This window comes from Nerophis lumbriciformis, linkage group LG04 (genome assembly GCF_033978685.3).
Source record: "Nerophis lumbriciformis linkage group LG04, RoL_Nlum_v2.1, whole genome shotgun sequence".
NCBI classification, from domain to species: Eukaryota; Metazoa; Chordata; class Actinopteri; order Syngnathiformes; family Syngnathidae; genus Nerophis; species Nerophis lumbriciformis.
The window spans coordinates 8,336,934-8,360,279 of record NC_084551.2 but is presented as its reverse complement, the minus strand read 5'-3'; the positions used below and the strand labels follow the sequence as shown (position 1 = coordinate 8,360,279).

The 23,346-nt window shown below is 38.8% G+C and overlaps 1 protein-coding gene across 1 annotated transcript in view; it reads left to right on the top strand.

Moving 5' to 3' along the window:
* The window catches only part of ascc3 (activating signal cointegrator 1 complex subunit 3), a 124,107-nt gene that overhangs the window by 16,949 nt on the left and 83,812 nt on the right, over positions 1 to 23,346 (top strand). Inside the window, exons 4-10 of the mRNA XM_072912956.1 lie at positions 1,888 to 2,456; positions 5,923 to 6,049; positions 7,295 to 7,496; positions 10,347 to 10,482; positions 11,607 to 11,732; positions 16,848 to 17,051; positions 21,437 to 21,577. Coding sequence (XP_072769057.1) covers positions 1,888 to 2,456; positions 5,923 to 6,049; positions 7,295 to 7,496; positions 10,347 to 10,482; positions 11,607 to 11,732; positions 16,848 to 17,051; positions 21,437 to 21,577 — 1,505 coding nt within the window. The remainder of the gene's footprint in view (positions 1 to 1,887; positions 2,457 to 5,922; positions 6,050 to 7,294; positions 7,497 to 10,346; positions 10,483 to 11,606; positions 11,733 to 16,847; positions 17,052 to 21,436; positions 21,578 to 23,346) is intronic.

Genomic DNA, 23,346 nt, shown 5'->3' with positions numbered 1-23,346 from the left:
AACGCCACTACAATAGTTTAAAACAAATAAAGCGCACTTTTGTGCATGATGACACACAAGATATTTCAATAAGTGTCGCATAAAAATGAGCTGCATATCAAATTGTATATGTCCTACGGTGTTGATGTGGAAATAGTTGCTTCGGCATTTAGTACGGAGATGTTGACATCTAAAGACATATTCCCGCTTGAAGCCAAACCACCGTCAGACGATGGACCCCGTGCTGTTTTTCTTGGGAATTAATTATTCCTTCATTTGTTACCAGATTCGCACCTTCTTTCTCTCGTATTACCACTCAAACCACACCGTTAGCTGTTAGCATCACAGCGAACATGTCGCTACCTGTCTGCTCCGCGGGAGCGTGTGACGTTGCTCACGTGACAGTATGTGACGTATGTAAGAAGGTGCGCTTGTTTTAAGTCTCTGTGAGAAGGATAGACAGGAAAGAGTGAGAAGCGCATGCAGTTTATTGCCCCGCAGCTAAAAGCAACTGCGTGAGAACGTATACTCGAATATCACGATATAGTCATTTTCTATATTGCACACAGACAAACCCGCGATATATCGAGTATATCGATATATCGCCTAGCCCTACTTTAACCGTATGCACTCAGCATCCATTGCACCGTCACCCGGGGGGGAGGGGCACATCTGCAGTCCCTTCCAACGTTTCTCATTGTTCCCATTGGGTTGAGTTTTTTCTTGTCCTGATGTGGGATCTGAGGATGTCGTTGTGGCTTGTGCAGCCCTTTGAAACATTTGTGATTAAGGGCTATATAAGTAAACTTTGATTGATTGATTGATACTTTATATGAAACTTATCTCAACTGTATTATGCCAGATATTTGAAGTTTTTATTATTATTACACATTAATTACTTTCCCTAGTAATTAATTACATTTATTAAAGAGTAATTCTGTTAGTATTTCTGTTACTTTTTGGGTAAAATAACGAGTAACTATAATTGATTACTTTTTAAAAGTAATTTTTAAAACACAGCCTATCAGACAGCATTATGAAGCAGTTGGCAGGTTGGTGTTCCTGGCTAAAAACCTTTGTGTGTATGTCTTATGGTAGTCCTATAAAACCACCATTGTTAAATGTCAATTATTTTCACGTTGTTGCTGACGTTTAAACATATTCTCTTAAACCAGAGCACTTTATTTCACATGTTTTTGTTTGCTGAAGAATTGAGCATAGTTTAATGTTTTTTTTAGAGAAGATTAGAGATTATATTTGACTTTTCTGATATTATTTTCAAGGCTTTTTCTTTTTTTTTTCTTTTTTTTTTAAATCTCAAAACACCTTAAGTTATGATCCTGTTATGCAAAACCTGCTTTTCTTACTGGTTGGTACCTGTTTTTGGGATCCCATCAGTCTCGAAAACTTATAACCAAAGCATGGAGGAAATATTTAGTTATGTCAACGGATATTTCCATTTATGGGTTAGTTTATGGGCGAAACTATATCGGGATATGAGTTTTGATCCATATCGCCCAGCCCTACACTTGTGTTACCGACAGTGCTAGCACAGTTTAGGGATGTTCTCTGTGTTTAATTACACAGTAGGCCTTATGGTGGCATTTATAGGTATAAGTGCGCATGTGTTCCTTGTTTGAGTGTTAATAATGAAATTGTGATATTTATGCAATGTTGTTCTTGTTGCTAGTTATTTTCTTTTAGTAGCAGTGGTGATACTAGTGAAAAAGCTAAGCGTACAGCCCTGTTTGCACCAAGACCACTAAACAGGGGCTCTTAGATTCAAAACCAACTGCAAAACCAACAGTTAATTTATTAGCAGAACAAAAGTTTGTGATGTTTCTGAGATTAAAATTGCACCAATATTTTGTGTGACATTGTCGTTTTAAAGACTTTTCTGTTTCGCAGTGGGGACTGAAAATGGTCAGGAGGCAATCGAACACGCTGCTGTCTTTCTGTTTGAGACCTTTCACAACAAAGACCATGTGGGGACCGAGGAGACCCGTGCCATCAAACAGATGTTTGGCCCTTTTCCTTCATCTGCCGCTGAAATGTCCTGTGCCTGTGTGGTACGGTTGGTGGCTTCTCTGGGAGAGTCCAAAATTGAGGAATTTCTCCAATCCCATTCCTCTCGTCAGAAACCTCAACAAGGCTCCACTTTTGGACGCAATATTACCTTCTCCCATGACTGCTATACACTGGAACCACTGGAAGAACTGCCCTGCCCCAGCATCCAGGATCAAAATGTCAACTTGGACTTTACTAACTTCCTAAATAAACAGCAAATTGAGCGGAATGTTGTCAACGAAGGAGATATGTTCTCAGGAAGAGCTTCTGTGCATGAAACTGTTCTAATGACAGAAGTGGAGAAGTATCTGAACGGAGGAAACATGATTTCATCTCGCCCAGAAGATCTGTGCACCTCCCTTTTTGAGATGTTGGCCTCCGATAAAAGCAATGATGAGCTGCAGAATGAGGTAAGTGTTCTAAAGAACTTAAAATCCATGCAGATGAGTTTCGATGCAATGTTATGGTTCGAATCCGCTTGTCAAATTATTTGCTACTAGTATGCATTATGGTAGTTATATTACTATTGAGGATGATCTAATATAGAAACTGTGTATATCAGGGCTTTTTAAATAATGGGGCAGGCTCCCTGAGGGGGCGCAGTGAGGTGTCGTGGGGGCCTGAGAGGCGAGGGACTTTCAGTAGTAATGTCTCTCTGGCACTCATTGAAGGCTGACACTTTACCATGCTCTCTCCCATACTGTATCTCTCCTGCTTGCTTCTTTGTTTTGTCTTGTCTTAACTTTCTGGCAGCCTCTTTTAGCACTGCTCTCCAAAATCTAAACAATGGAATTGACCAACTGGCCTCAACGAATTTGAGAAGATCTTAGGTTTTTGGGAACCTACCTGTCTTGACAGAACAGTTGTTGCTGGACACAGAACAGACTCTTGGGAGTTATTAGGGGAGGCTAGAAGCTTGTCTTCTAGTCGGCCAGGCTCCCTAAGGGGATGACAACCCTAGCTTACATCTGTACGGGCTGTGAAGGGAGAAACCTTGTTTCGTGTGTGTGTGTGTGTGTGTGTGTGTGTGTGTGTGTATATATATATATAAAAAACAGCTCCTCAGACCACCACCACAACCACCACTACTACCACGACAATCACGCACATATGCCCCCACTGCAATAGAGTCTGTGGATCACGGATTGGCCTCCACAGCCACCTGAGGACCCACAGATGACTAGACTCACCAACAGGAGGACTATCATACTCGCGTCGAGTGATCGCCAATGATATATATATATATATATATATATATATATATATATATATATATATATATACAGTATATACACACACACATATATATATATATATATATATATATATATATATATATATATATATATATATATATATATACAGTATATACACACACATATATATATATATATATATATATACAGTACATACATATATATATCTATATATACATATACATGTATATGCATATGTATATGTGTATATGCATATGTATATGTGTATATGCATATACATGGATATGTATATATGCATATGCATGTATATGTATATATAAATGTGTGTGTGTATATATATATATATATTTATATGTATATATATATATATGTATATATGTATAAATATGTATATATAAATGTATATATGTGTATATATATATATATATATATATATATATATATATATATATATATATATATATATATATATATATATTTAATTTTTTTGTTTGTTTTTTGTTTTATGGATTCTAACTCCACTAACAATGGACATAATGGGACTTGTTCTATTCTGTCTATACAGCGCTTATAAAAACATCCATAAACCTCCTGTTTTATATACACGCTCTAAGTATATATGTAATGTAGTAACAGGCACATTTATAATAACATGTCAACCTTATGTGTTTAGCATGAATATAAGGATGATGAGCTACAACATTTAGAAACGGAGTGATAAGCAGATCCAGCAAGTGGCACTATTGCTAAGTGCTTAACAAGAAATACAAACTACGAACATAATAAAACAATCACTTACTTAACAATGTCCGCTCTCACTTGGATGCCGACTGATGGGATGTTTGTATCTTCCTGTTTAGATGAAGAAATAATCATAATCCTCACGAAGGTAAAAAGAAAAAAATATAACTAGCAAACTTTTCGTGTCTTTCTCGCATTCTGTTGGTCCAAGTAGAATGCCAAAGTTGACAACTTCTCGGTTTATGGCCACAACCTTCTATTATACAAGTGAGAGGCACAAATTATAGTCTAGAATACATTTTCACCAACTCAGAGGTGATGCAGCAGCTCACCAGCTCAGTTTGTCAATATCTGCAAAAGCTAGTTACTTCTTTGTGATCATGGCGCGGCTAAAAGTAGTTCCTAGGTGTTAGTGCTTATGGTAACAATATCACTAATACTGGTTAATATGCAGGTCATGACATGGAGTATTGCTGACAGTTTTTGGAAGTTTTTTTAGAGGGCTTTATGGGTGCAAAAGATGACTTCAATTAGCTTCATTGTTAGCCACCTCGTACTTGCCTCACAGTATAATACAATTTAGAATAAAATGCATAAAAAAAAAGAAAATAATATTTGTTCTTGTCTTACGTAAAGATTGTGAATGATAGGGCAACATTTAAAAACAAACTGCAGTTCCCCTTTATTGGCAAAGACTACTTCCTCACTATGGCAACACAGAATAGCTAATCCAAAGTCTACTACTTCACGGTAATACTTGCACATGAGATTCAGAAGTGTAAGAAAAGAAGATGTAACAAAAACACCAAGGATACCTGCTCGGCACGTTGGCATGTTTCTTTGCAGGCTGCTACGGTGCTTACTTATCTAGTCTTCTATGCATCTACAGTATGTTGTGCGCGATCATAGACAAAAAACGAAAATGATGCAATATGTTCCCGCATACTTGGTAGCTAAAGGAGGAAGTAATTTACATATTATTGATAATTAAAGATGCTGCAGTGTAATAATTGATTTATAATCAAATTACAGCCCCAAAATCATTATCATCCAATTGTGAGGTGCCCAAAGATTTTCACCCCGAGGAAAGACCCACCTTTTATTGCCATTAGCAGTCAGTGCTGTGGAATAACGGCAAACGCCACAAAATAGGTTGTTCCGTAAGAAACAAGAGCTAGCCTAACTAACCACTAACCACAGGTGTAAAAGCTCATCCTTTGCCTGCGCATTACTGCTGCAACCCACCAGCATTGCATTCGTTAGTACAATTACATGAGTTGTTTTTGCAATTGCTTTGTTATAATGAGGAAAACAATCTTTCCATTTTTAAAGTGCATCGAGCCTCACAGCATATTTTATGCTGAAGATAATGGGTGCTGAAAAATAGGGCTGGTGAAGTGTGAGAGGTACTTTCTTTTGTGAGATACTGTGTATGCACAAATGCGTAATATGGACTAAATTCCATCCTTATTCTTGATGTTTTTACTACATCTCTTAACAGTTGCGTGTTTTATCCACCGTTATGTAAAACGTTTCTATATCTATTATTACACAAGATACCATTTCACCTGAAGGATTTTACTTTCAGAAGTACAATAGTATTTCTATATTACAGTTCTTTTGATTGATTGTAAGCCTACTGTGTGTAGGCTTACTATCAGGTGGTTACTGTGGTTGGTAGATATTACAACTCCAGATGTCAAGCTGAGTGTGCAGGTGTGCGCTTGCAAACTCCAGTTTTATAAATTTTTAAAAATGTCTTTATTTTGCATTTTAAATAATATTTATCAGACCAAAGTTGGGTTAAAAAAAATTAAAAATGTTCTTCATTCATTTACTCACTGGGTATATAACTGCATTCCTGTTTTTGGCTTCAAGACACTGATTTGTTTCCATTTCTTTTTTTGTCTGCTTCTAGTTATTTGAGCTGCTTGGCCCAGAAGGTCTTGAAATGATCTCTACCCTCCTGCAGCAAAGACCAGCTATTGTTGACTCTCTGCTAAACATGCCACTTCTTGCTCAGTCACAATCGGGCTATTTACATGGTAAAACAGTTTTTCTTCCTTTCATATTGCCGTAGCAACCACTATGGTTCACGTTTCCTTCTACGAACAATGACATTCTAATTCTGAATAAATTCCAGAAATGTGTCTGCTCCTTGCTGCACTTTGCCAAACATTTTCCCAACTCTGGTATTACGATTCTCACAGTCGTACTGCCAATAACTCACAGATGGCACACTAACAAACAAAAAACACACTATGTCTGTGTATAGCCAATATACCTGAAGGTGTTATTGACAATCAAACTATGGATATTTTTAGATTAAATTGTCAACTGGTATATTTTTTGAAAGAACCCCCGAAAATAGACAATTTGAATTTGTCCCATATTATTAACTAGGCCTGGATTGATAACAAATTTTGCTGGACAATTTATTGTCCCACATTGCTAATAAAACTATATTATCAACAACATTATTTTAATACCAAATTAAGCACAAATGTAATCATATTATAGAATAATTATTCAAATAACCCTTTCAAAGGCAATAAACTTTTATTTCTCATTACTGTAGCATTTTTTTACCATTGTAACTGGAAGGGCAAACACTTTGTTATCCTAAAAGTCCTAAAAAGAAACAAACAATGACAATAAAGTTGACTATCAATCTTTGTTACTAAAAAATTAAATAAATACAAATTTAACATCTTGAAGTCCTCAAATGGAAAAAATAGATCCGGTGTTCTTTATTTTTTATTTATTTATTTATTTTTGGCCCTCACTTTCCAAGAAATTGAGCATACTTGCCCGTCTGTCCATGTTTATGGGCTCATCTTGGTCATCCAATTGTAATTAATCATTTAAAGCTGACATTTCCCACACCGAACATTTGGCTTTTTAATAATATTTTTTCTTCCTAATTTTTGTTATTTTACGGCGCTTCTGACTTGCGGCGAGCAAGGCTCGCTCTCTGTGCATCCTGTGTGTGTAAGCTAACGATCCAGCGTTCTCCCACCGAGGCAGAGCTTGTGGAAGACAAACAAAAGGGGTGCACTCTTTTCATTTAATTATGCTATTAAATAAACGCCCCCAGGTATGGACAGCGATGCGCGGAATGAACCCTCTTGCACCCTTTTTGAAAACCAGAAAAAAAGAAAACAAAGTCGCACATGTTTGGCAAATTATCCACTCAAAGTCATCTATCTCATTTTCATTTATTGTTGCGACTAATTGATTTATTGATTTATCAGCCCGGATATATTATTAACTCTGGAATCCTCCTCCAGATGCTGTCCGAAAAGGCACTGATGATGTTTCAAGGCCTACCTATGGCTGCCAAGTGACCGTCCAGTCGGAACAAGAAAAACAGTTGATGAAGATATTCCGCAGGGAGGACAAAAGAGAGAGGAAGAAGGGGAAAGGAACAGATGATGTGGAATGCTCTGATGCTCTCATGAACTTTGACCCCAGAGAGATGAGAGCCCAGCGGTACATTAGCTATCAAGTCTTGCTCTTGTTTTGTTTTTTCCTCTTCAGTTGTCTTGGCTCTCCATTCTGCTTTGTGTGTGCTCTTACGAAAACTGACAAGCTTCAGTATTTTCATTGGCTTTACGTAAATTGCATCCAAGAGTTTATTTCATGAAATAGATTTTATTTGGAGGCATAGGTAAAGTGTTGCTTTAAGACAAATGAATTGCATAGGGGTGTAATAGTACGTGTATTTGTATTGAACTGTTTCGGTACGGGGGTTCCGGTTTGGTTTGGAGGTGTACCGAACGAGTTTCCACACGGACATATTAAGTAGCGTAACGCACGTTGTGTAAACAATGCACATTGAGGCACAACACACGGCATGCTAGCAGCTAACGGGCTACAATAGACTGACCATACGTCCTCTTTTCACCGGACATGTCCTCTTTTGCGGCGCTGTCAGGGCGGAGTTTCTTAAATGCCTTAAATGTCCGGCATTTTGAGTTAGGGTTGCGTGTATTTTCAATGTACGTTCAGGGTTAAGAAGGGGTTAAAAACAAAACAAATTGTGCGCGCAGCAGCATTCGTGAGGGAGGGGCAGCGACAGAGAGAGCGAGAGTGTTATGATAAACACGCCAGGCTCTGCTCTGCATAGATTTATCAGATTACATTTTTTATTATCTATAGCAGTGGTGTCAAAAGTGTGCCCCGGAGGCCATTTAAAGGCCCACGGCACATTCTAAAAACACTATTAAAATATACAAAAACATAACAAAAGTGAAATAAAAAAGCTTAAAGGTTAAATGTAATCTAGAAAAAGTTGCAATTAATAAAACAAAGCTGGTTTTTTTGTCATTGCTCAAAACATAATAATGAATCAAAATCAATGTTATTATGAATTATTGACCTATCCAAGGTTCTGATTACTTCACATCAAACATTCCACTAAGAAAAATATTTTTGGTGGAAGATTTTGCAAATTTGGTAATTAAATAACCCAAAAATGTATATTTTGTTGTTTTCTTACTGTACCGAAAATTAACCGAACCGTGACCTCTAAAGCGAGGTACATACCGAACCAACATTTTTGTGTACCGTTACACCCCTAGAACTGCAGTATAAAGTCGCAGGTTCTCAAGGAGGCACACCGTTTTATTGGGATGTGAGTCTTACAACAAGTCATTATTCAATTAAACTCTGATTCTTAGGGTGACTATTCGATTTTGAATTGATTGTCGATTCAACACGATTCTCGCAATTTAGTATATACCGGTAATTATAATAAAACCTCTTTAAAACCAGTTATAAACTGTATGCTGTATGGCATGCAGCTAATAAGCGTAGCCTAAAACATATTTTTAAAAATCGATTCTAATCCTAATATTGTATACATTAAGGGCAACGATAGCACCCAAATCTCTTCACGGGGATTGATAAAATATTTCTGATTCTTCAATATTTTTGATTCGATTAATTTATTGGCCAAGTATGTTTAACACACAATGAATCTGACTTGGTGAGATGTGTTCTCCTTGTTCAATGCAAGAAACAAAGAAAAACGCATTAACAATGATAGAGCACAGGACCCGTTATTAAAAATCTATGAGACAGCACAGTACAGTTAATAGGAATCGTGATTTGGATGTGAATAGCAAGGATGCGTTTACACATCAATGCCTTCTTCATCTAAGTCAGGAGTGCCCCAACTATTTGCCTCCAATAGCCAAAGTTATAATGTACCAACAGGTCGTAGACCACACTTTATGAATGAAACACAAATAGCTAACAAGTTCCTATATATAGTATCAATAACAATGATAGATCGCAACTGGTTTGCCAACTTGTTAGTCTTGCGAACATGCCGTCAATGATTGTGTGAGTGTAAAGGGTGTCCCAAACTTTTTCACTTCCGATACAATACTGATAATAATCCGATCCAATATCAGCAAGAATCCGACATAATCTATATTATTTAGTAGTGTGGAATGTTAGAAAAGGTTCGATCCAGGGAAATTAGTCAAACAGAGAACAATAGTGGGTATGAAAAACACTAACCTATTTGTTATTACCTGTCAGGAATGGACTTATGCCGTCTTTAAGACGAAGTGGAGCGGTAATTGTTTTTTGTGACACCTCGTGATCACAAAAATGTATGAAGTTAAGCTCATGACACAGCCAGTTGAATAATGCAGACACGTTTGTTACTGGATACTTTGTAATACACTTCCGCCTTGGAGACTTTGTATATACAAGTAATGTGCAACTATAAGTATTTGATACATGTTTTTTTATTGACAAATGTGCTGTTTTGATTGTTCAATGATTATTACATATGTCTAGCTTGTGTGCTTAGCTGTTGTGTAGCTGCTAGCTCCTAGTAGCCTGTAGCCTAGCATGTTTACCTTTTGTAAATGACTTGACTAAAATAGAATAACTTGAGTGTTTATTGGAGGACATTTAGATGTTAACTGGCTGTCCAGCTTTGCACAAGTAAACATGCCGCAGGACTGCTGGTAGTAAAACTAATATTGAAAAGTTTAGATGCAAGCCAATATAATCCGTTTTTTTATGCTGATATAGGGCCGATATGTGATATCAATATTGGATCGGGGTACCCTTAGTGATTTTAAAAGGTCAGTATTACATTTGGGAAGCCACCCACTGGTGTGCCAAATCAAACAACTCGTCGGGCCAAATTTGGCACCACTGATTGAAGTGATTGGTCATAAAATGGATGAAGATATTTAAAAAAAATTGTCCTGTCTCTGTCCTCCTAGCTCGTTCATACCGAGTTGTTTCTTATTAAATGCTTTAATGACACTTACAGTTGTGTAAAGCATGTTAAACTGTGTTTTGTTTTTCATACAGGGAGCATGCTCTGTTGACTGCCCGCCAGGAACCTGTGCTTTGTAGAGAGAGAGTGTATGAACGGATCAAATACCCAAATGTTTATGACAGCTATGCTGAGGCCGCAAAGACACCTTCCTTTGTCGGAGGTGCTAGGGTAAGCAATAATGAATATGTTTGTGTTTGTGCATATGTATAAGATTATTATACAGTGTTTCTTGTAATTGACAATGAAATGAGTAAAAAAAAACAAATAGATTAATGTTGTTTTTTTTGTCTCGATTTAAAATAATTGAAAGCTTCTGTAATGTAATTTTTACTTTTGTAATTTATTTTAATGTATTTAAAGTGTGTGATTATCCGTGGTGGTAAAATAACACTTTTACCTTGTTTAAATGTTTAAAATGTTGATTTTTAGCAATATAGGCCATACATTAATAACATTTTTCACACAAACCTTTGATAGTTGTACTACATTGAAAAGCCAATCATCCATAATGTTTGAAGAATATTTCATTTCAATCATTCAGTTGAGTGAATGGGAAATGTGCGTAATCCACACTCTACATAACCTTTACTTTTATCTTTCTTGCACATTTTAAACCATTTTTGAAACATTTTATATTTATATATTTTCATTTTTACGTTTTTTTAAACTAAATAAGCATATTTACACCATAAGAGGAGCAGTTTCAGTCTCATTGTGTATAGGGACTTTAAAAGGCCATCCATCAATTTTCTACCCCTTGTCTCTCTCGGGGTCACGGAGGTGGCTGGAGCCTATCCTAGCTGCATTCAGGCGGAAGGTGGGGTACACCCTGGACAAGTCACTCCCTCATCGCAGGGCCAACACAGATAGACTGACAACATTCACACTCTAATAAACACACTCAGGCCAATTGAGTGTTACCAATCAACCTATCCCTAGGTGCATGTCTTTGGAGGTGGGAGAAAGCCGGAGTACCCAAAGGGAACCCACTCAGTCACGGGAACAACATGCAAACTCCACACAGAAAGACCCCGAGCCCAGGGATCGAACACAGGATTTTCTTATTTTATTTTATTCCAAAACGTGTTAGACATAACCTATGTTGCGTTACTAATCTAGGTCTGAGGACGTTAATAACTATGGATGTAAATAATTAGTTTTGTCAGAATTTTTGTGTATTTAAATTTGTGTACATGAAGTTGTTAGTGTATTCTTTTGTCTTCTTTTTTTTTTAAACCCCAATACTATAATACAAACGATTATTTACCATACATTTTATATGTTGCATCCAGATGCTGCTTCCTGAGGGAATCCGCAGACATAATGTTAAAATGTATGAAGAAGTGGAAATCCCACCCAATGAGCCCCTACCTATTGGATTTGAAGAGAAACCCATCTACATCTCTCAACTGGATGAGGTAAGACAAATGGAACTCTTTAGTTTTTGCCCTTGTTTAACGCAGTTAAGTGGTTCCGGTGAATACATTTCTGTGAAGTAGGAATTATTCATTATAAATCAAATATTTTCATAGCTATATAATTCTAAATATAGTTTTTAACAATGTAAGAGCCCTTTTAACACCCGCACAGTCATCTTTACACTTGTTTAAAACAATGAAGTAGATTTAATAATAGAATATAGGACATATACTTTACTGACTTTAGATGCCATGGTCTCATCTCGTGGCCAGTACTACTGTACTTGTGATCTTTTTAGTTCATTTAGCCATTTTTATGCTTAAAAATAATTTGGTATAAAGATAAGTAGGAAAAACTAACTAGCACAGAATAGATTTGTTGGCCCCACCCTAAGATGTACTAAATGTGCCTACTTTTGATACCTAGGGGCCATTTGCAAATGTTTAATTCCAAAAGTACTATGACAAAAAAACACACACAAAAAGTGGAATAAAAGAGCAAATATAGGTGTAAAGAAACGGGAAAAAGCTGAAATGTTAATGCTGGAAACTTGGGATGCTTGGTGTATTCTTTTAAGCCAGTACTGATCCAGATAAATTTCTGCTTCTCAAGAACAATACCGATAACTGAGTAAACTATTCATATCTATAATTTTTTTAATGTAGTTTGTGCACACCTTTCTTTGTGGCTGGCTTTTGGGCAGCTTCTTCAGCACAAGGCTGCTTCAAAAGCTTTCGAAACCCCGTCATCACAATGCTAGTGTTTCAGCTGGCTGATAAGGTTTGATGTGTTGATGCGTGATAGTTTTTTCCCCTCTTCACGGAATGTTTGCTGAACATTTGTTGCTAATAGCACTCAAAATGTCTCCCGCCGAAACAATAAAGTCCCGTATTTGCCTTACATGTTTACAATGAGAGAGTATAGAGATGGTCCACAGTTCCACGACCAGGACAAAAACCACACTGCTGCTCCTGAATCCGAGGTTCCACTCCAGTACACCTGAATAGACCTTACCGGTAAGGCTGAGGAGTGTGATCGCACGATAGTTGGAACACACCCTCCGGTTCCCATTCTAAAAGAGAGGAACCACCACCCCGGTCTGTCAATCCAGAGGTATCGCCCCCGATGTCCACGCAATGTTGCAGAGTCTTGTCAACCACGACAGCCCCACAGCATCCAGAGCCTTAAGGAACTCCGGGCGGATCGCATCCGGGGTCTTGCCTCCAAGGAACTTTCTAACTACCACGGCAACCTCAGCCCAACCTCAGCCCCTGAAATAGGAGAGCCCACCACAGATTCCCCAGGGACTGCTTCCTCATAGGAAGCTGTGTAGGTGAGATTAGGGAGGTCTTCGAAGTATTCCCTCTACCAATCCACTACATCCGCAGTCGAGGTCAGCAGCACACCATCCACACAATCCACAGTGTTGACAGTGCGCTGCTCCTCCCTCCTGAGGAAGTGGATAGTGGTCCAGAATCGCTTTGAATGGTCCTTGAGGGTGCATGAGAGTTTGTCCAACCAGTCTACATGTTCTTTGTGTACCTCGGGAGGTCCTGTGGGGAGTGCTCAGAGAGTATGGGGTATCGGACTGTCTGATTGTGGCGGTCCGCTCCCTGTATGATCAGTGTCAGAGCTTGGTCTGCATTGCCGACAGTAAGTCGGACCCATTTTCAGTGAGGGTTGTACTCCGCCAGGGTTGCCCTTTGTCACTGATTCTGTTCATAACTTTTATGGACAGAATTTCTAGGCGCAGTCAGAGTGTTGAGGGGATCCGGTTTGGTGGTTGAAGGATTATGTCTCTGCTTTTTGCAGATGATGTGGTTCTGATGGCTTCATTTGGCCAGGATCTTTAGCTCTCACTTAATCGGTTCGCTGCCGAGTGTGAAGCGACTGGGATGAGAATCTGCACTTCCAAGTCTGAGTCAATGGTTCTTGCCCGAAAAAGGGTGGCGTGCCATCTCCGGATTGGCGAAGAGATCTTGCCCCAAGTGGAGGAGTTCAAGAACCTCGGGGTCTTTTTTCATGAGTGAGAGAAGGGTGGATTGTGAGATCGACAGATGGATCGGTGCGGCGTCTTCAGTATTGCGGACACTGTATCAATCCGTTATTATAAAGAAGGAGTTGAGTCAGAAGGCAAAGCTCTCAATTTACCTGTCGATCTACGTTCCAATCCTCACCTATGGTCATGAGCTTTGGGTTATGACCGAAAGGACAAGATCACACGTATAAGCTGCCGAAATAAGTTTCCTCATCAGGTGGCGGGGCTCTCCCTTAGAGATAGGGTGAGAAACTCTGTCATCCGAGAAGAGTTCAAAGTAAAGCCGCTGCTCCTCCACATCGAGAGGAGCCAGATGGGGTGGGTTTGGGCATCTGGTCAGGATGCCACCCGGGCGCCTCCCTGGGGAGGTGTTTAGACATGTCCAACCGGTGGGAGGCCACGGGGAAGACCCAGGACACGTTGGGAAGATAATATCTTGTTTTCTTTGCTGGCCTGGGAACGCCTCGGAATCCCCCGGGAGGAGCTGGACGAGGTGGCTGGGGAGAGGGAAGTCTGGACTTCTCTGCTTAGGCTGCTGGCCCCCGACCCGACCTCGGATAAGCGAAAGAAGATGGATGGATGGTTTACAATGAGAAAAGGAGCCTTTGATATGCTCACCCTAACCCACCTACAACACAGTATGGGTAAAATTGCCTCATTGTAGGTTGATTGGCAACACTAAATTGGCCCTAGTGTGTGGATGTGAGTGTGAATGTTGTCTGTCTATCTGTGTTGGCCCTGCGATGAGGTGGCGACTTGTCCAGGGTGAACCCCGCCTTCCGCCCGGTTGTAGCTGAGATAGGCTCCAGCGCCCCCCGCGACCCCAAAAGGGAATAAGCGGTAGAAAATGGATGGATGGATGGATGGAGCTATTATTTTTTTAATCGGTTATCAGAACTATTTTTTTGATATTATTGTATTTACATCTTAAAGTAATTCCTTATATGATAATTATCTATCCAACATTTATTATGCACTCACATGAATAACACAACACTGACATACAGGCTGTTTTTTATTTAAAAAATCTACATGTTGTATTAGCTTTGAAAATGAAATAACCCTTTATCTTTGCTCCTCTTAAGCCATCTGAATTAGCCTCATGCAAGCAGTGGCTTTCTTGGTTAACTGCAGCTTGAAAGTGTCTTACTCTTCTAAAGCACGTGCACATAACACTTACTAAATGATTACTAAGGCTATGCAAGACAGTCTAAAAATGGGACACTTCCTCATCTTCTATTTTGCACATGTGTCATTAATGGAGAGCTGTGATGGCTCTCTTGGTTTGGAAGCCTTTGTATGCGCCTTAATAGCTCTAAGAGACCTTGAAAAGCTGAAGCTTTTAAATAAATGAGTCATGTACAAACTATTTCTCAGTTGCACTTGCATTAAAAGCCATTTAATTAACCTAAATAAATATATTATGTGTGTTCTGTTTAATGGTAAGTAGCACTCAGTTATTAGTTATTCTAAGTATTCACTTCTGGACAGAAGTGTGAAAATCCAGCTGCAGTACTGTCTGCAATGTCTGCGACAGAGCCAAAAATTATTCCAGATGAATGTAGTCTAAGAGAATAAATACCTTTAAACCTACAATGCAAGGGCTGGTGTGGACAGACCGTTATACAACTTTTTCTTTTTTAACATGTATTTTTTAAAACGTTCATTGTTTCACAACCCCAGTGAGATTATAAATTCATAGTCGTCGGCCTGTAGTGTTAATGACAGAAAGGGCTTGTGAAGTACTGCTAAAAGTGTATTAATATCTGATCAGTGTTATTTTGGCAGACAGCTGGTTGTGTGTGCATCGGGTTAATTCACAGCTGATAAACTAAACTCGATCAAAATACAAGTACACACAACTCAATATAAATAGCAAAACAAAGTCTCTTATTATTCCACATTGTCTGTGACCAAGGCTTGTTTTATTATAGCTATATACGTAGTATTAAACATAGCACCAGCTTATTAAATAATAGGCTCTTTAATGTCGAGGGGTGTGTGTCTCCATAACACTTCCATGATTGATTATAGTTTGTGACTCTTCTTGCTTTGAGTCTGGTGTAGAATCTAATAGTGATTAATTTTTTTAAAATTAAAAAAAACAATATGATTTTGGGCTGTATCCAAGATAACACTGTAATTATTCAACATTTTCTCTTAGGTTTGTAGACCTTTACTTTTTGTGATTGATACTACTTTAGCAGGGTTCTTCACAGATTGACAATATTCGATCTCAATTCTGTACACTGCTGCTGGAATTTAAATTGTCCTGAAGGAACTCTCCTAAAGGAATCAATAAAGTACTATCTATCTATCTATCTATCTATCTACCTATATACATGTGGCTGTGGGGTCGTGGTCAGAAGAGGTCAATATCATGTCATCATATAGTTTGCATAATTGGCGGTGATGCATATTTATTCTTTAAAAAGGCTAAAGAAAGTATGTGTTATTAGTATTAACATACTTTTTTTTATATCGTTTTGCAAATTTGCTCTATTTTATACTGTTGCTGCTTATTGTACAATGTAAAACAGGCTGCAATTTGTTGAACATTTTTGAAGTTTCTAGAGACTTGAAAAACGACTTGCAACAAATCTAGAATTTTTTTCTTGTGTTGTTGGAGACTGTACTCGTTTGGAGACTCCTTACTTCTGTCAGCAGCGAGCCTCTACTGTCCCAAAACACTCACTGACGTCACACTTATTTAGCGCTGCTACTCCAGCTTAACTTTTTTTACTTGAATGAGCACCACTGTCCTTTTTAAACATCATATCTCGGATGTATTAATGTATGTCAACATTGCAGACATGTTGCCTGCGCTCAAGGCAGTAGTGTGCGGGATTAAATTTTTTTTCTGTGGCCAAATTTTTGGTGCGTCACTGGTCAAATAGGCGTTAATACATCAAATTATACAATATATTACTTAAAATGTGTTTTCACGTAAAAAAAACAAGCTTATTTTTTCACGTGTGGCAGCTTTTACTTTGCTGTGGTGGTACACATGATCAATTACATTTAGGGGAAACCCTACCTCCTTACAAATGTTTTCCACTCGTATGTGTGCTTTCAGATCGGACAGTTGGTTTTCAAAGGAATGGAGCGCCTTAACAGGATCCAGTCGCTGGTGTTTGAGACTGCCTACAACACCAATGAAAACCTACTGATCTGCGCCCCAACTGGTGCTGGCAAGACCAACATTGCCATGCTGACTGTTCTTCACGAGATCCGCCAACACCTGCAGCCTGGCGGCGTCATCAAAAAGGATGAATTCAAGGTCTGAGTGTAGAACAAAATCAAAAGAAATTGTATCTTTTCATCAGAAAACCAAACTAATAACACCTCATCAAAAAACAGAGTGTGTAAAGATTTTCTGATACCCTAGTCTAAAAATAAATGCATTTCGTATAATCCAAATTTAAATCTGTAAGGACTTGTACATTTATTTGTTACATTTGGCTGCATTCACACTTGCTGTTCAGTAACCAGGTCTGGAACAACAACAAAAAGGTATGTGCTGCACACTTTAGTTTGTTTACATACTGTATGCATAAAGTCAGGCCATTATTGGGCAGCTTTCAGCTATACAAAACGTTCTCCTTGTCAATCGAAACATCTGGCAGGGCTTGCTGACAAACTGAGCCTGCAATTTAAAAGAGCCTTTTCTGTATGAGCATGTTTGTCTAACTAAAGTGTGTATTTTAACATCTCACACACATTCCATCTGTATCACCTTCTGTTTCTGCAAATGACAGGATATACAAGCAAATAATTGAGCAAAAATGTGTAAATATAGGGTTAAATTTGTGTTAAAACATTAACGACAACCTTTCTTTTGACTTGATAAAGCGATGCACAAATATCGATAGCTGTCATAATTTGGGGGATTTTGGTGACAAATGGGGGAAATAATCTAAATTAATTACATTAATTTGATTTTTTTTTTTTAATTCTTAATCAAAAATTCTTAATCACACATTGTATGGTGGATGAAATTGTTATACATACACTATAATACCGTACATCTGGCAACACTGCATGCGACTTTCCATGCTGCCAGTTGTGAGCCCTGCCCCAGCGTCACAATTGTTGGCTTAGGAGAGGATTTTTTTTTAATGGAAGAAAAACATACTGGAACAAAAATTTGCTGGGAAAGGGGGGCAATATGTATTAGTGTCCTTGGGAAAAAAGGATAGGGTTGACAGGTAAAAGCTGTATTCCATGTACTGTCATGGAGAGTGTCCATTTGATTTAATCTATTTAAAGGGGAACTGCACCCCTTTGAAATTATGCCCATTATCAACAATCCCTATGTGAGACAAGAACACAGTCTTGTTTTCTGTGCGTGCTAAATACTGAAAAACTGCTAGCAATAGACTGCTAACAATGAAGGCAATTGGGATTGACCTATAAAGCCCTCTAAAAAAACTCCCAACGTTTTATATATACGCTGTGAATATATATGTAATATAGTAACAGCCACATTCATGATGACATCAAGTAATATTTACAGTACCGTATTTTTCGGAGTATAAGTCGCACCGGAGTATAAGTCGCACCTGCCGAAAATGCATAATAAAGAAGGAAAAAAACATATATAAATCGCACTGGAGCCCGGCCAAACTATGAAAAAAAACTGCGACTTATAGTCCGAAAAATACGGTATTCTGGTCCCTTTAAGTATTGGTGGAACTTCTTTCCCTGAGCACTTTGATTTCACAAAGTGCATTGCAACAAACGCCACTTTCGTCAACACCAACAGCATTGAGTGTGTTCTGTGTTTGTTAGCATTAATAATGGCGGACTCGGTGATAGACAAATGAGGATTCAATACATTATCTTTTAGAGACTGAATATACAAAGAATGAGCTACAAGTTTTAGAAAATGGGTGTTAGGCAGATCAGGATATAATGAAACACAAAGTAACTGTCCTAGTGTTAGCATTTAACAATAGTGGTAAATATGTAATCAACAACATAACAAAACAGTCACTTTCAATATCTGCTCTCACTGGGATACCGACTAATGGGATGTTTGTATCTTTCAGCACAGGACTTGCACTCCCAGTAGCGCTGGGAAATTCAACATACTCATCAAGTACAAAATGCTGAAAACAAAACTATTATCTTGCTTAGTCTTCCGGGCGATGTCTTTGAGTGTGTGTTGAGAACCAGTATCCACTGACTTAATCTATAGTTTTAGATGGTAAGAAATGGAATTTCGAAGTTGACAAACGTATCTGCTTATGGCCACCACCTTCTACTACTATACACCTGTGAGGCATGATTAATAATCTAGCATTTTTTTATATTTTCAAACTCAGGTACGATTTAGCAGCAGCAACTTCGTAGCTATCTTACCTTTTGCTAGTGGCCAGAGGAGCAGTGTGAGTATCTATGTGGGCAAGACGCTGTTTTACTATGCCAGAAAAGTAGTTTCTCTCTGTTAGCTTTTACAATAACAATGTTGCTAATACTTGGTTATTATGCATGTCACAGCATGTAAATGAAGCATTGTTGGTAGAGATGCGCGGTTTGCGGGCACAACCGCGGAGTCCGCGGATTATCCACGGATCGGGCGGATGAAATTTAAAAAAATTAGATTTTATCCGCGGGTCGGGTCGGGTGGTTGAAATTAAAAAAAATGTGATTTTAAATAGATTCAGGCGGGTGGCAGTTAAACCAATTCGGAAATATACATACATAGTTAAATGTTGTTACCCACATACGAAAAACGAGCAGGCACCTGCAGCATATGCCACAACAGAAGAAAAAAAAAAAAAGAGATGGACACTTTTACGGAGCGGAGAAGGGACGCCTCGCCGGGGTCCGGGACCGAGGCCCCTTCCCCCGAGAGGGCCCCACCGGGAGCCGTAGCTGAGGCGATCCGCGAGAAGGGCCCGACGCACGTCCAGGGTCACCACCGCGCCCACCGCACCGACACCCCGCCTCGTCCGCCTTCGCCGCGGCCGGCGTCACGCGCAGCAGGTAAGCAGCTTACCTGCCCGCCACCCCCGTGGCCGGGGGCTCGTAACAGGGGTCACTCCGCGCGCTCCGCCCGCGCAGCTTACCTGCCCGCCACCCCTGTTGTCGGGGGCGCGTAACAGGGGTCACTCCGCGCGCAGTGCGCTCACGAAAGGGGTGGGGCTCACCCTGGTTGATATAGACAGCAGCTAGACGGTGGCCATGGAAGTCGGAACCCGCTAAGGAGTGTGTAACAACCCACCTGCCGAATCAACTAGCCCTGAAAATGGATGGCGCTGGAGCGTCAGGCCCATACCCGGCCGTCGCCGGCAGCGAGACGCGCTTGGAGATGCGCTCTGCGCGGCTCCCATATGATTGCGCACTGGTGTGCGTCTGGGTCGTGACAGCGTGGCACGCGAATGTCTGTGCTGCATTGGATCAGTCTCCTTTCTTTAACAGGCAAAAGCTTTATAACCTCACTAATGCCTTGCATCGTCTATATTAGATATATAACAACGGGCGGGTGCGGTTCTGATCAAATGTTACATCGGGTGGATGGCGGATGGTTGACGACTTTCTGATGCGGTTGCGGATGAAATAATTGCCTATCCGCGCATCTCTAATTGTTGGTGTTTTTAGAGGGCTTTATAGGTGGAATGAATTACTCCCTATTACATGCATTGCTAGCCGCTTTTCATTATTTAGATGCACAAAAAAGAAAAGTACGTGTTTTCTTGTCTGACATAAGGATTGTGAATGATCGACAAAATAAAATAAAAATTGCAGTTCCCCTCTTATTTAACAATATAAATACAGTGAGACATGTAATGTTGGGATAGGGTGACACAGGTATGTTTCAATATTAGTCAAAAGTATGTTTAGTATTCTCATCAATCATAAGCAAATTTTATTTAAGACAGGTGTGATTGAGAAATGCCAATTTAAATTGCATTTGAACGCTTGGCAAAATGAAACGCTGTTGAAAAACAAACAAACGTATCTTATTTCAGAAGGATGTTTTTTTCTGAAACATTCTTACTGAAACAAAATACTGTTGGACTGAATGAGGAGTGCTGCATGAATTCAGGCCTTTTTTCAACCATTGGAACGTTATTTAAAATACTGCATGTGTTTCGAGGTTATTCAAGGTCACTATAATGCCCACTGAGCTCTCTGCATGCTGCAAAATAGAATTGAATTGTTGACCAATGGACCCAAAAGAGTGCTCTGATGAATCACAAGTCGACTGTATGTGTAATTTCCGCCTGTACGTTGCTAACCTAGGAAAGACGGCACCAGCATGCCCTTTCCAAAGAAAGCAAAGCAGGCGATATTAAAGTATATGTTGCAGAATTTTTGTTTAAAAGGTTTCAGCAGATGTCAAATCACTCAAAGAGTATCATAATGCGTCTTTAAATTCATATTGCCAAACCAAGCACAAACTAAATAAATTATTCAGACAGCCTAAGACTTTGTTGTCTTTGAAGGCCTGTCCACACGTCGGCTCTTCTGTTGACACACTGTGACAAAAACACTTTATATACCTCACTGAGCTTTGCAGGTGGAAGTGCCTGCTGTTATCAGCAGTAGATTTCAGATTGTGCTGATTGTCTTGACCAACATCCCCAATCCAATGTAACCCGCTCTGGTTTCCATCCTTTTTGTTTATTGTATCTCTCTCTGTTTTTGTGGCTGCAGATAGTGTATGTTGCTCCAATGAAGGCCTTGGCAGCTGAAATGACTAAGTACTTCGGTAAACGATTGGAGCCTCTCGGCATCACCGTCAAAGAACTCACTGGTGACATGCAGTTAACTAAAGGGGAGATCCTTCGAACACAGGTACAAACACACACAAAAACGCAAAGTGGCTCAATGATAAACCTCTAAATCAAATAAACCAAAACTGCAAATTACCCAAGTATTATAGTTGTATCCACTATGGCAACAGCCCACTTATACAGATGTATTTATCTAAAACCTGTTATTCTCTGTTTTGTCTTATAACCATTGCAAGCCACACTGCATGACATGCAATGGGGAGAAAGTTTACTGGAATGTTCATTGAATCATGGGTGTGGAAGAGCAATTATCAGGCTCTAAACATAGCATCATTGCATCACTGTACCTCTTCAGGTTGTTGTACCTCAAATTCTCTTCCATCTCCATGTTTGTCACCGACCATTGTGGCCTTTTGGGATGAAAGGGATTACTCATCAATAAACTGTGATAGCATTTTTGTTATCATACCGTTTTTAGTACTCACTCTGGATAAAGAGCTTATTCTACTTAAGGGGATTTACCACAGGTGTCAAACTCAAGGCCCGGGGGCCCGCCACATCATGTTATGTGGCCGGTGAAAGTCTGGCAATAATAAGACACTTCATCTTTCTTTCTTTCTTCCTTTCTTTCTTTCTTTTTTTGTCTTTCTTTCTGTCTGTCTATCTCTCTCTTGTTATTAATTAATTAATTGTTATTTATTTATTTCTTTATGTTAATCAATTTTGACAGCAAAAAAAACATTTTATTATTATTTTAAAACATTCAATATTTTTTCGGTCATTTTAACCCTTTTTGAAATCAATTCTACAATTGGTGAACTTTATTATCTGTTTGTTTTTCAAATTGTTGGTGAACAATGATAATGATCTAATGAAGGGACAATTGTATAATATTATGAGGTAATATACATCTATATTATAATATGTTGCACAGTTAGAATTGGTCCTCTTGAGGGCAGTCGTAACTGGAATATTACCCACAGTGAAAATGACTTTGATCTTAATGATATATAGAGTCAAACATGTTTTAGTGGCCACCTGACTGTAGCAGCCACAAAAATGTACCCCCAATCAGCGTTCTGTACCAAAGACGATGAAAGACTGGAATAAGATTCGCACACACCTGAACAATCTAACAAATTACAGTATTTATTTATTTATTTATTGGCCAAATATTGGTTAATCAGCAACCAGTGTTGCCAAACTTGCCAACATTGACTAGATTGGTATTTTTATACGACATACAGTATATAGTATTGTTAGTTCAACAATAAAAGACTGTAGTATTTTTCCTGTGTATTATTGTAGTGTTTAGTTTTGCTTTTAAATTTATGCATTTATTTTGTCACTGTATAAATTATAGGTTTTGAACATGAGTTTTATAAACTGTACATCGTAGCTGTGTATTGTGTTGTGGTCTGAAGTAGGTGTTTTGTAATTTATGCATTGTATCTTTGGGCATTTCATGAATTATTATTATAATCTTTGCACAGGCACTTTATCACCTATACTTTCCAGCATATGCATTTTATAAATGAACAGATGTATAGGTCTCCTTTTGAATAATAGGGGATTGTGAGAGGAGGTGTGTCGATATGTTGGGGCTCACGTGTGATGTCTGTCTTGTATATGTTTGTGTTTTCTGTTAGTTGTCGTTTTTATAAGTCATCCTATTATAGTTTTTAGTAGTTGCATAATTTATTTTCTCCCATGTATATTGTTTGTTGGATGGTGTAAAATTAAGGACTACAGATGGAAATTAGCTGTTTTCCAAATCTGATGCACCCATCGATTACTTGTGTAATAATGTATCAAGCACATTGTCCATAA